The following is a 13,803-nucleotide window of genomic DNA, read 5'->3' as shown; positions in this document are numbered from 1 at the left end:
ACCTCGCGTTACAACCGCTCGCGCTCCTCGATCTGTCCTACTACACCCTCGGCTCCTTTTTTTTACTTTTCTACATCAGCTTCGATTCACACCTTTTCTGCTCTTAGATTATACTTTTCTCTGTGCACTTGAAAACGTGAGGTTACGATTCAACGAACCGCGTTGCATGATTAAGAAAAAGTAGATTTTGCGTCGAACGCGTGACAGGAGCGCGAGCTGTGCTCAGCGGGAACAGCGGAAAGGAAGGACCGCCCGCCTCTAGTTTCTCGCCTTTTCTTGTCATTAAGAGGAACTCCGCAAGAGCAATAATCGTGTGTAACCGCGTCGTCGCTGGCATATTCTTCTTTGCACGCTACTTAATTACCTAACGCTGCACCGCGGTAATTATATTTACTCGTCTTTGCCAGCTAACGCGTACATGTATTTACAATGATTTCGTGTCGAGACGAATATTAACGTCTCGCACAGGTGTGTCTCCTTTTCCAGTTAAACGATTAAGGAGACAATATCAAAGGAATTGTTCCCACGTAGTAACGGTAGAAAATTTCGTCCAAGTTACCACTGTGCCATAACTCGTCTCGTCGCCCGTGTTCGCTCGTTTCTCGTGGCCATTCAGATCGAAGGAATCAGTGTTTTTTTAGCAATCGCGAGGAGCTGAACATTCGGAGGAAAAATGTTTCGATGACTATGTCTAGATGTTCGACCCCACGGAAATCTATCGCGCGTTGAATTGCAGAGAAAACATTATCTTGGTAGCAGCAGGTGGTTGAAAGATCGAGGGGGCGGTTGTGACCCCTCCCGATCCCCACTCGCCCCTCTCTCCCCTCTACTTTATAAGTTGCCCCTCCAGGCCTCATCCACCCCCACTAGGTGTCATCGTTCCCCTACCCCGTGTAATTTCCCCTGCCAAAGGTCCCCTCCACCTCTGTCGGTGCGGTAGCGAACGAGAACGCAATCCGCAGCTGGTAGAATTGCAGCCAGGAGAAGGAGGAAGGAGAAGCCCTGGCTGAGCGAAGGGTGGGAGGCTGATTGGTGGGGAAGAGGAAAGGAGAGAAGGGTGGGCGAAACGGCGGACCGGAGAGCGGAAACGGCGCGACGCTTCGTCACAGTGACACGCGCGCTCACGTCAAGTGGAGAGTACACGCGAAAGGAAGCTCTCTTCTACGCACGATTATTCGCGCTTCTCTCCTACCTTCGCCCTCGTCCTCTGCTATCTTTCTCAGTTTTCGTACCGATTCTGTGATCATCGTGACTCGCGTTTAGGGGATAATCAATTGTTTCTTTCCTTCCTCTTGAAGGTGCTCGCGCGCGTTTCTCGCTGATAGCGTAGACGTTGTGCTCTGTAAGAACAGGATACGCTTGGTCGCACGTTGGCAAAGTGATTTTCAAATATATCGCGGTGCAAAGGAGCTGAAGTAATTGGATAGTCCCGCAGGACAGCAGACAGGAGGATTCCACCCTCTGAGAGACACCTGTTGCGTGGTTTAGCGCACGAAAACTCTCGAGGATCGCATTTTGGATACTCTCCAACGGTTCTGTTATAGTGTGAACTGGCAGTTACTTAACCGATGGTGCTATTTGCAACACGCCAGGTGCTAGAGTACGATTTCAGAGACGGTTCGAGTGTGTTTTATCGCAGAGAGTGATCGCCAGGGAACCGCAGCCAGTTTTGTGATATTGTGTGAATGGTCCATTGAGAACTGTTTCGTGCAAGTTATCTAGGCCCCGGTGTGTTTTAATGAATGCACGGATTCTGCCGTGAGAGAGTGACATCGAAATCTTACGCTCGACGCAAAGCGTCGTTGAGATAAAAAGTCTTGGCCGATCGCGATCGCGGTGACTAGCTATGCGAATCGTCGTCGACGAGCGCGGCAGACTATCGTCGCATCTTCGGCCCGCGGGAGGGTGTTCGTAACTCGAGAGGAATTGGAAGAAGCGAGAAAGGATTTGGCGCGCAAGAGAAACTGGGAACCGGCTGCACGAATGCGCTGGTGCATCGGCGCGAATAGGTGTGCGAATAGGTGCGCGAATAGGTGCGCGTCCAGGATTGAGCACCAGACGGAAACGAAAGAATTACGAGGACGTCACGGCGGGCGTCGCGGGCGTCGAGACGTCGCGGCCTTCGGGGCAGGCGCCGACCATAATCGTCGGCACGTACGGAAACGATATCGGTCAGACGACGAGTAGCGGCGCCACAGCATCTTCGGAGATGGTGCTCCACATGCTGGACACGCTGATGACAGGCCACGAACCATTTTACGCCGATTACCCCGCGTACCAGGAGGCGGAGCCTCTCACCCATCCGCACCATCAGCATCCGCATCAGCACGCGATCGCCAGGAACACCGGCATGCCGCCAATCTCCTTGGACGCGACCACCCACACGCCAGGTACCCACTCCGACACCTTCCTCTCCGCCTCGACATCTTGTCGTTTGTGTCTATCGGTTCTAGTTGCTTCTTCGCTACAGATATCCACCGTTCCGCTTTTCTACGATAGATGTCTCGGCAAAATGTATGGAACTTGAAAGGTTTCCCGTAGCGAGTGGAGGCTGACGCGTCTCGTTCAACCGGCGACTCGTGCCGCGTGCCATTACGTTGCTCGCGTCTAATTGACTCTTCCATCAAGGTCAATCGTCTACGATTGCATTAAAGTGCATTACCGGTGTGTAACAGAGAGACGGAACATACTGTGCGCGCGGATGTAAACCGTAACGCGTCGATCGGAACCGAAAAACCGTGTCTCGTTCTCTTTCGAACGCGAATCTATCGTAACACTGGCTGCTTCTGCAGCGTGGAAAGTTTTCAACACTCCCGCGCAACGAAATCGTAGCGTCGCGTCGCGTCGTGTCGGTTCCACTCGGGTTCCTCTCGGTTTCCTCTCGATTTCCTCTCGTCTGCTCCTCTTTGCAATTTTACCTTCGCCCAAACAGAGGGAGAGCAATCGACGTTGCTCGATAATAACGCTCCCCCAGACGCATAATGATCCGTAACTATATCGTTACTTTTAACGCGGACTCCTTTTGTTCACGATGCCCGCAGCAAGGTGTGGCTTCACGTTAAATCGCCAATAAAGCCGGGCCGTGCAAGGTCAGAATCGCACGGTTCGCAGATCTACGGGCGCAAACTTTCAGGCCACCTTCAGGCCACCTTCAGGCCACCTTCAGGCCACCGATCGACCGCGTGCGATACACTTCGTTATGCCTCTGCGGTTTCCCTGAAACTGAACTTTGTCAAGGATTCGAGAAGGAAGCGTGCGATTATGTATCGTGCGTCGCGGGAGCGAAACGAATTGAATACTTTCGGGGGAATCGGGTACGTTGCGCATCGCAAAGTCACTTTCAGCGACGAAAATCTTTTCGAATAAGAGGCGATAATCGCACGAGGAAACGCGAGAAATGTTGAACGGAAAGAGGGAAAACGATAAGGACGCGTTACGAGTAATCTTGTGACCGAACACTGGCTGTTCTTTTCGTGCGGTGAGAGGAGATTAAGAGAACGAAAGATATGTTTCGAGCTGGAAAATATAAAGTAGAAATAATAGAGAATATGAGCTGTATAAGATTTTCTAAACGGAGCGTGCACGTATACGTTTTGGTTCAAAAAACATGCGCGCATAAGTCGAACGGAGCCCAGGCCGCGAGGAGTGTGGGAGAGTTCGCAGGTCACCGGTCTATCCGAACAATGCGCGATTTCGTTGCCGTCGAGGACGACTTTTTTACATGGCGGCGTACGTGTATCGCACAATTGCCGCGTTCTTGCGCTCGCGCGCACGTATCCCGCGTTCCACACCGTCGTCTCTGCGACATTGTCTTCTCTTCTTCTCCGATGGAAATTCTTTTCCATCAGATTAAACAGGCCTGACTGATTGTCCATTGTCAAGCCCCACCATGGGCTATCTATTTTTAATGGAGGTAGGAAAGTTAATTGATCATCGCAGTGCCACGGTCTTTACATGACACGCTTGAAATTCCTTATATCGGATGAAATCATTGTTTCTTAATCCTTTCGGTCCTCTTTAGCGATACAGTCGTTTCATAGAATTCGTTATTCGCTTAGATCAAATTCTTGATAGTACATTTAAACGCAAATGATGACAAGAGGCGCGTCATAGAGCCTGTAAGCGATTTTCTCAGTCGTTAACAGAGACTCGAATCCATCGACATTGAATTTCCAATGAATTCTTGTTATACGTCCCTGTGGTTCATTCGCATACAAAGAGCCGACGAACTCGCAGCGCGACGAATTCATTATTATCTCGAGCTTGCGTCTAAATCGCGGCCCAACATCAAGCAATGAAATGCGTAAATATCGTGGTGAAACTCGCGGCTGAATGCTCGAAGTGGCCACATCCGGAGATGGAGTATTTACGTATCAGTGATTCGCGGGGATTCCGATACGGGCCAGAATCGAGCAGGAGAGGAAACTACGGGGACGGCACATCACTCTTAAGTCAAAGAAGATAGCGGCCATCCAGTGTTGAAAACATTCGTTCTTGAGGCAGGTTTTCAACTTTGAAGAGAACCGCCGCCGCACCGCTACGCGTCTCCGTGCGCGTCTCTCAGCAGCAGCAGCAGCAGCAGCAGCAGCAGCAGCAGCAGCAGCTGTGCACGCCGACTGGCGTGTTTCGGTTCGATTTGGCGCGTGCCTCGGTTGCTGGCCACGTCGCTGGCTGGCTGCCTCTTCACTTGCTTTCGCCGTTACTCCTCTTCCTCGCCTTCCTCGCCTTCCTCGCCTTGCTCGCCTTGCTCGCCGAGCGAAGCCTCGGCACCTGTTCCACAGCTGATACGCGGCTGCTACTTTTGCTCATTCGGAACCTTCCTCTCCTCCCGCTTTTCGCCTTCTCTCTTTCGCTCTTTTTCCCTGCCGTTCCTTTCTCCTCCAACCTTTCAGACACGGTCTCCTTTTCCTTCCTCAAAGCATACCGAAGCTCCTTCAGGCTCTGACTTGGTCGACAGGGATCGTGTTCTAATCGTGAGTAGAATCGATACTAGAAACTGGGAACATTGGGGGCAAATGGGGTATTTGTTCTTCGACGCTTAGCTGTTCCTCACGCTAGACTTTAAAGTAGGTACATACTTATATTACGAAGATAGTTTCGCTTGATAAAATGGGAAATACTCGGAGAACGTAATATTCTCGAGACAGTTGTCCAAAGGGTTTAAAGGTCCGAATCGCGACATTCCCGCGTCATAGCGAACCGACTCGATTTGAATCGGAACAGAAAGGGGGGAGAGAGAGGCAAAAGGTTCCGTTCGTGGCGGGCTCCAATTGTTCATCCGTGTGAATAAACGCGCGGGCTGAATGCTCAGGAATTTCGGAATAGTTTCGGCGAGGGCGCGCTTTCGCTTCCTTTGCTTCGGCTCGCGACGAACGGAGCAGACGAAGAGAGCGCGAACGAGGGTGCATTTACGAGGCACGAAGCATGTGCTTATAGGCGGGTACGCGAACGTGTGTGCGTGGTTGCGTGCGTGCGTGTGCGCGCCCCGTGAGGGCCGACTCGAAGCTGCACTCCCACGCTCACCGTCCATGAAATGGGGTGCGAGGTGCAGCTACACGCCAAACCCGTGCAGGTGTAGATGGTGTGCGTACAAGGGTCCGTCCCTACCAGCCCTATTAACCCGCGTTCTTCTTTTCGCGAACTTACTCGCAAGTATGAGAACCTGTACACTTTTATGAGAATTCTCTTCCCTTGGCTTACTGCCTCTTCATAACGAAGCACGATCACTGGATAACTTCAGAGTCCCCTTGAATTTCTGAAAATTCTAGCCGAAGGATCATAATAGAAGCGAGTAGTCACTGCTGAGAATATCGCCCGAGTGCTGTCAAAAGTTGCGTCGTTGGTTATCTACATCCCCCATCTACCCCTTACTGCCCCAATGATTTCAAGTCGGCCCAAACCCATAATCTCCTGGCTAATGACCAAGGACGATTGTCATTTATTGCCCTGACTAAGTACTCTCCGTAGCACAATTAGCGGCAGAATTAAGAATCGCAATGGTAACACCGCGAACTTGTACGGCGATTCGACGATGATAGGAGACCCGTGTGAACGCGCGGATCTGCAAATTCTTCTTACAATTACAATTTTACTCTATTTCGCGTAGGCGTGTCTCGACAACTGCGCATTTAATTGCACTACAGGGGGGAAGATTATCTCAAAACAATCGGTTTAGGTGTAATCTTTTAATCTGTCGACGAGATCTTTGTCCCGAAAGCAAGCTTTTCGATGGTCGATGTACGGCTGTAGTCAAGCCAACTCTTTTAACGATACCCCGTCTCGTTACGGGTCGTGCTCTTTCTCGCCACCTGTTGTTCTCGTCGTTGAAGATGGATAAAACTGTGGGAACGTTGGCTGGTCACACATATCGCGTACCTACATTGTAATTTCAACTGTTCACGCAACGCGACGCTTAGGCCAATTGGATTGTGATAATCTAACAAAACCATGAACACTATTAGAGAACGCAGGTCCTGAAACCAGAGTGGAAAGTGTTTTTCATCGAATCGTAAGCTACGTATATCTGGAGAATACTGTTTTAGGTAATTAGATCATCTTCATAAGCGATAAGCAGCAGTAGTCGTACTACTAGATACCTACTCAATGTTAATAGCTTCATCCAATAAGTTGATTAATTGATTTTGCGGTAAAGAACCTCTAAGCATCCAAATAAAGGTATCATCGGGTATTAATTCTCTGTCTCACTTTCTCGGTGTCTAATGGTGAAGCTTTAGATAAGATTAAACGATTTCCGTCGACCTCTGTTCGCCAGTCTCGAAAGTAAGTGCAACTGGATTTTACCTGACATCTTATCGTCTAGCATTCGATGAAAAATATATATCTGCCACGAGCAATCAAAACAGGATGTACAGATCGGATCTCTTATCGTGAATTTGGTTGGTTGAAATTGCTTCGATGCTCATATAGAACAAGATGTGACCAATGATGTGAACGAAGGACATCGCTGGACTATTTATCTTACGAAACGGAAAGGAATTTGCTATTTCTTCGAAGAATAATAGTCTTAAATGATAATCATCAGTAAATCAATTAGGTTAAAGATAATTGAAAATTGCACTCCAAGAATGATTTATGAACTTTTTCGCAAAGAAATGAGAATAAAACGGTTGCAGCCTCCGTAATGGAGGTGCGCGCACGATGGGTTTCTCGTGCTCGAGGAAAGGAAGCCGAAGATAGGCGGAGTTGGCTCGAGCCAATCGTCGAGATGCGCGCCGCCCACGTGTCAGCAGTTCCTCCCTGCAGACTCTGAACCTCCCGTGACAGCACATTCTCAATCACTGGAAATATGCATGCTTCATCTGAAAGATCATTTTCCCAAATAGTCTTATTGCGAAAAACAGTGTTTTGCTAGATCGAAGATAATTTATAGTTCATTGACAGCTTTGAATTCTCAATTGAACGACAGAGCTGAACCTTTTAACATACATCTAAAAATGTGTCTAACTGCGAAAATTGAATATAGTTTTCCTTTATTCTGGACAGGAAGCTACAATCACCTACGTAGTCCTGTGTGCCAAGACGAAAATCACAGAGACGAGGCCTCGCCGCCACCACCACCGCACAGCCATAACACTCAAGCCCCAAACTCTCATTCCAGTACCCCTAACAGCAACAATAACAACAATAATAATACTAGTGCGAATAACGCGTATATACATCTACGGAACTTGAATCAGCTGAAAACGGAGTGTAAGTACATACGTAGTATAAATTCGAAGACATGAAAGTACAAAGAGTATGCCTGTGTAGATCATTAAGACCCTATTGACTTTACAGCAAATTACAGCAATCATCATATAACAGAGCATTTACAAGGGGGTGGCGGCGGAGGGTTGACGAGCGGAAACGATCTTCCAGGTACAGGGACTAACGAGAGCGATCTGAGAGTCAGCCAAGCTGGAACGGAAAGCTACATGACTCCTGCTCACTATTCGGGCTACGATGAGGCTTCCGAGTACCACAGCCTACCGCCAGATCATCAACCCCCTCATCCATATAACTTAGACGGCTCGCCAGAATTTTATAGTACCAGTGGAATCCACTTAGAACCCAAGTATCAGCCGTCACCGTTCAAAAATTATCCTCGAGGTAAATTGAATGAGAAGCTCGTGCAGAAGTAGCAGAAGAGTTCGATAGAGAAGTTGCAAAGGTGATCGACAATCGTTTCCTTGTAACAGGTCGTTACCATGAAGGGTATAGTGAGAGCGGTGGATACGGTCAGTACGATACGACGCCATTCCAAACGGTTCCAGGAAGCGGAAGCGGTGGTGGAGGTGGCGGCGTAGGCGGCGACCAGTGGGGTGTTGGTCCTCTTGGAGAACACTTGTCTCACCATCCCGCCTTCCTCGCAGGCCTTGGTCCACGGGACTCATCCAATCCTCATCATCCCACTTCTATTGGTAACAATCCAGACCAGAAGCCTCTCCTGCAAAGCGCAATGATCGCTGGCTATACAAGTGAGTATCATCTCATATAGATTGAAATTCATTCAATGCCTAGAATTGAGTGAGCAGCATTCGAAAAAACTAATTAATAACATGATTATTTAGGCAGTGGTCCCTGTTTCACCGGGTCAGGTCCTATTCAACTCTGGCAGTTTCTACTGGAACTATTGACGGATAAATCTTGTCAAGGATTTATATCCTGGACCGGTGACGGTTGGGAGTTCAAGCTAACAGACCCAGACGAGGTGGCTCGTCGTTGGGGCATCCGTAAAAATAAGCCTAAAATGAACTATGAAAAGCTGAGCCGTGGTCTTCGTTACTATTACGACAAAAATATTATACACAAAACCGCTGGGAAGCGATACGTTTATCGTTTCGTCTGTGACTTACAGAGTCTCCTAGGGTAAGTGTGTGTACTACTTAAATGCTTGCTGTCGATCGTCCTCTCAATTATTAATTGCATCTTCTTCCTTCAACATTTCTCCTACTGTTTGTCGTTACGAACAACAACGATGGTATTTAATTATAGATACAGTCCAGAAGAGCTCCATGCAATGGTGGACCTGAAACCAGAAAAGAAGGAAGAAGACTGAGTTTTTACTACAGTATATGTGTCAAGAACTATATCGTTGCTACAGGAATAGCAACAATTCCTAGGTGTGTCTCACTGGAACTTAGAAAGATAACACTGAAAAATCTAACGAACAAACGACGGAGAGGAACAACCAACTGCGTATCGCTAACGAGAATTCTTTAAAGGTTGAAAGACTACTAGTAGATAGTCTTCTCACGTTCTTCAGATATAATAAAATCGAATCGGTCGTATGTACCAAAGACAGGGTCTGCGTATACCATTGGTGCCTAAAGTTAATTGACTAAAAAAAAAATTGTGAATTTGTTTTTAAGTAAATAATTTGCCAAGACAGATTTTAGAAAATATTTATAGGAAATAACTCAACAATTTATACATATTATATATATTATACATATAAATATATATAAATATATATATATATATATATATTTTTAATGTTACATGATTTCTATAAGCACTATGTCGAGCACACGATATGTATACATCTAAATTATTTATGTCCCATCATTTTAAACAAAGATCGTGTTTATTCATCTTGTTGATAGATGATATATACACTATATTGTGATTGTTATTACTATAATTTTGCTAAAATAAAACCATCAATATCATTTTATATGGATAGAAGGCGGGCTACAAATCGATATTTTGATGCTTCTATACGTGTTATATTATTCCTAAGTTTTTAGTATTATACGGCAAATACTATTTTCGAGCTCGCCCTCTCACCTGGCAACACCCTATAAACGAAATTCGTTTTTGTACTATCGTTTAATTTCTAACTTCTACTTTCGCTTTCTCGATGTCGGACACGTACGACCGGATCCAAACATAATTATAATCAATGTTAATTTCGGCTAATAGTTGGCCTGTACATTTTGACGCGTTTCTTTCTTAACGAAATCGTTTTTTTCGTTTCGTTGATCTCTTTGTTTTTCCTAACGATGAAAAAAGATTGTTTTCGGAGAAAGGGGCGACGTGCAACCGGTATTTAAGATCATAGACGCGTAAGTTAGTATTTGCAATAGAACAACTAATCTGATTCATATCGTAATTAATTTTTAATGAGACGGAAATATATATATATATAGTTTCACAAAATTGATTAATATTTTGATTCATAGATATGTGATTTTGTTATACCGTTCTATTTCAAATATCATTACGCGTATAGAGAAAACAGCGTCTACTCGGTAAAGAATCTTTCTTCAGTTAAAATCTTCCAATTCTCCCACGAAGAAAGCCTTTTCATTTCACGAAGTATAGCAATAATTAATCTAGGCGTTCTTAACAGATATTTTTGCGATCTTTATTGTATATATAGTATTGTACACGTCCGATACGTAGAACACTGGGTTAAACATATTTGTAGATGAAATCGACGATAAATTAATGTTATGAATTAGTTCTTGCGCGATTCACCGTATTCTTTTTTTTTCTAATTCTACATTGTAAAGATGTTATTCTGTTGAACGTAAATTGTAATAATGTCGATTATATATATATTGATATGTTAAAAGATAAATGAAAGTGTGAGGCGAGAATCTTTTTTTACGTGCGCGTTTATGTATCTGTGTACGTATGTGATTCTACGTATTATACGTAAATTAAGCTTCATTTTTTATCATGTTTGTTGAACGTGTCCGTAATAGGGCGAACCGATAATAAAACGATGTTTGATGATGAAGGTACATATACGCATACAAGGCACACGCGCGCTCGCACGCGCGCGTAAAAGACAAATTCTCGGAAATCGATGATTCGATCGCGGATCTAAAAGTTAACTATTCAAATTTAGTTAATACCGAGACTAGAAAGATCTTGACATATCCCGTCACGGTTGTTAAGTTTTTCTATGTGTAATAAATTTAGAGGTACGATTCATTATCGAAATGTGGTTCAACAATGTATTAATTTGAAAAAAAGCAACTTACGAACGCAAACGTCGAATGAAATACAACGGAAGCATTGAACAAAATATGCATTTCAAATTTTATATGCAATATTGATACATGTAATATCATGATTCTAGGTCCTATCCTCTCGTGCACGCAACTGAACGTTCATCAATTATACTCAAATACTCTTAGTCGAATAAAAGAAAGGACAGAAACCGTTGTAATGAAATTCTACGTATTCTGTGTGTTAGGCAAAGTATTCGATCATTATTTTCGACAATTACGCGAAGTTGCGACACCATGTGAACATCTATTAGAAGTTGCAATAAAATAAAAAAAATTTTTATAAATACATTACATTTAAAAAAAATTATTTTATTCATTTTCTTGTACAGAAACTATTTTTGAATTTGTAACATGTATCAAATATTCTTTCCGATCATTCAAATTTCGTTCAAAAAAGAACTTAACCGTTGATTAGTCCATTTTGAATATCTCGAATCGAACTGAAAAGTCTCGATAGGTAGAGGTAGTGGTGGCGCTGTAGGTCGAAATTAAAGAAAAGTTTCGAACTTCGAAAATGGACAGATCATTAATTGCAACATCGAACGCAGCAACTTTTACGGAATGTGTGCTGGAATTGGTACGTAATAGAACTTTCTGTTTTCTTCAGTATATCTATCTATAACAATCGAAACGGACTTACTAATTCCTACCGTTTTTAGGTTTCAAATTCTTTAAACGCAAATGCAACGGCGATTGCGATACGAATTCATGCTGACAAACGTAAGATTCAAATAGTAGACAATGGTATAGGAATATCTAAGAAGGAATTAGAAACTGTTGCCGAATACGAATCGAAAAATTCTGATTGTTGTAAAACACAGTGTGTTTGCGATTCCCAGAAGACACTCGTAAACATTCGTAGACTATGCGATGCTATGTTAATTACTTCCAGATATTATAATTCATCTAAAACGTATATGAAGGTACAAACAGTACAGTAAAAGGTTTGATCCTAAGTATTATTGCACTTAAACTAACTTGCTTTATTTTTTCAGGTGTTCAAAGTATGGTGTGCTCCAAAGATTGTAAAAGTTCACAGGAGACCTTCCCAGGGCACTACAGTGACCATCTATGGATTTCATGAGTTATCCTTAAATAAATGGAATATATTCTCTATGCATCATCTAATTGCAACTATTGCCATAATTAATATACAGGTAATTAAAAATAAGAATACACTATTTCAGTCATTATGTTTTATTGTTTTATATTTCGTATTTATAGGCTTCATTTTCCATCAGAGATGACCAAGAGAAAAGAATTATCATGGTAGCTAGCAAATCGCGTAGCCCTATCAAAAGTATTCATTTGCTGTATAATAAGGAAATTTCATTTACTAATCTTTGGTGTGTCAAACATACACGAACATCTGATATTAACTTCCATGCATACGTAGCATTAACCAAATCTTATGCTACACAGTACATTTTTCTAAACAATAAGCCTGTATATTGTCCTGTAATTTTGCACATGATTTCATCTACCTTTATTGCCTTATGGCATTTCTTTGGGAAAGTCCAATCTAAGCAAATACTAAAACCAGAAGCAGTTTTTATTTTATTATTCATTAGAAGTACACAATACATTTTCTCGGTAGAAAAAGGAAAAAGAATTTTGATTTTAACTAGTACTCAAGATTTACTGCATATCATTCGAAGTGAAATAGTAAATATCTTTATCAAAAATATTATGCCTCTTCCTAATAGTGTTGCAAAATATATCAGAAACCATAAGAATGTAATGTACAATCGTCTAAATACTTTAAACAGCATTCAAATATTTAAGAAAACGCCAATGCTTCTACAACCATGTGCTTCGAATAAAATAGAACGTGAGATGATTACGAATCAATTAAACCTAACCCAGATATCGTGTGTTGTTTCTCAGTCATTTACATCTGTTTCACAAAACACTAATGTAATTGACGAACATCATACACCGACACTTTCTGAGTGGTCTAATTGGACCTATCCCGAGTTGGATGATTTATATAATCCAAAGAAAATTCAATCTGTTTCCAAAAAACGTAATTTTGATAGAGACTCCTTAAATTTTTACAAACGTTTCAATTTTTTACCAGAAAAATTACATAAGCTTTTACGTGGTAAGGCAAAGTTGACAAAAACAAATATTTTGAATGAATTGAGTGGGAGTATACTCTCAGTTAAATTAAAATCTGGATTGGAAAGTAAGAAATAAGTATTTCTATTTGATTATAGATTTAAAAAGTCATGTGTATTAAAACATTGAAATTTATTTCAGTTTCAGATACATTGCTTCATGAAGAAATGGATGTACGAGCGTGTAAATCGGTTCAACGGTTTCACGAATTTAGATTAAAAAAGGAACTTGTGAAAACTATAAAAGTAAATACCTTGCAAACACATTCCGCAAATAATACGAATTTAAGTAAATTACAGAACTTATTATGTAGGTATTGGGCCAGATGAATAATGAATTAATAGTTGGTTTAATAATTGAAGGTAATATGAAGGTGCTTGTATTAATAGACCAACATGCCATTCATGAGAGAATTCGATACGAAGATTTACTTTACAGTAACTGTCATAATAAATTGACGAGTTTAACATTAAAATGTTATCTAACAAACGTTCATAGATAATATTATGGATATTCTTTTTAGAGTACAAATCGCAAACAGGAAATGAGTTGCATTGCATTAAATTAATAGAACCTATTAGTATCGATTTACCTATAGATAAGCGTAATCTACTTCTATCGTATAAAATACAGTTTAAACAATTTGGAATAAGTTTGA

At 42.7% G+C, this 13,803-nt stretch overlaps 2 protein-coding genes across 6 annotated transcripts in view; both read left to right on the top strand.

Annotated features, from left to right (window-relative positions):
* Pnt (ETS transcription factor pointed) overlaps positions 1–9,439 on the top strand; it is a 73,844-nt gene extending 64,405 nt beyond the window's left edge. For 3 of the 5 annotated variants that reach the window (XM_076391530.1, XM_076391531.1, XM_076391533.1), the window contains 5 exons: positions 7,504–7,710; positions 7,798–8,109; positions 8,199–8,477; positions 8,571–8,868; positions 8,995–9,438. In XM_076391530.1, coding sequence (XP_076247645.1) covers positions 7,504–7,710; positions 7,798–8,109; positions 8,199–8,477; positions 8,571–8,868; positions 8,995–9,058 — 1,160 coding nt within the window. In that variant the 3' untranslated portion in view covers positions 9,059–9,438. Of the gene's footprint in view, positions 1–7,503; positions 7,711–7,797; positions 8,110–8,198; positions 8,478–8,570; positions 8,869–8,994 lie in introns of all 5 variants that reach the window. The other 2 variants (XM_076391532.1, XM_076391529.1) reach the window with 1 other exon arrangement.
* A 2,099-nt stretch (positions 9,440–11,538) lies between these two features.
* On the top strand, positions 11,539–13,353 carry LOC143187253 (uncharacterized). The gene is made up of 4 exons (XM_076391343.1): positions 11,539–11,601; positions 11,684–11,947; positions 12,020–12,181; positions 12,249–13,353. The coding sequence occupies exons 1-4, from the start codon at positions 11,539–11,541 to the stop codon at positions 13,221–13,223; spliced, it is 1,464 nt and encodes a 487-aa protein (XP_076247458.1). The 3' UTR covers positions 13,224–13,353.
* Positions 13,354–13,803: the final 450 nt, after the last annotated feature.

Source organism: Calliopsis andreniformis, unplaced genomic scaffold, assembly GCF_051401765.1.
Source record: "Calliopsis andreniformis isolate RMS-2024a unplaced genomic scaffold, iyCalAndr_principal scaffold0022, whole genome shotgun sequence".
In the NCBI taxonomy this organism is placed as follows: domain Eukaryota; kingdom Metazoa; phylum Arthropoda; class Insecta; order Hymenoptera; family Andrenidae; genus Calliopsis; species Calliopsis andreniformis.
Note: the sequence above shows the minus strand (reverse complement) of the source record. Positions and strands in the feature narration are given on the sequence as shown.

Coding starts and splice junctions, on each gene's coding strand:
- LOC143187253 (XM_076391343.1), top strand. CDS start 11,539: ATGGACAGATCATTAATTGCAACATCGAACGCAGCAACTTTTACGGAA. Junction 11,602..11,683: donor CGGAATGTGTGCTGGAATTG/GTACGTAATAGA, acceptor TACCGTTTTTAG/GTTTCAAATTCTTTAAACGC. Junction 11,948..12,019: donor CATCTAAAACGTATATGAAG/GTACAAACAGTA, acceptor TTATTTTTTCAG/GTGTTCAAAGTATGGTGTGC.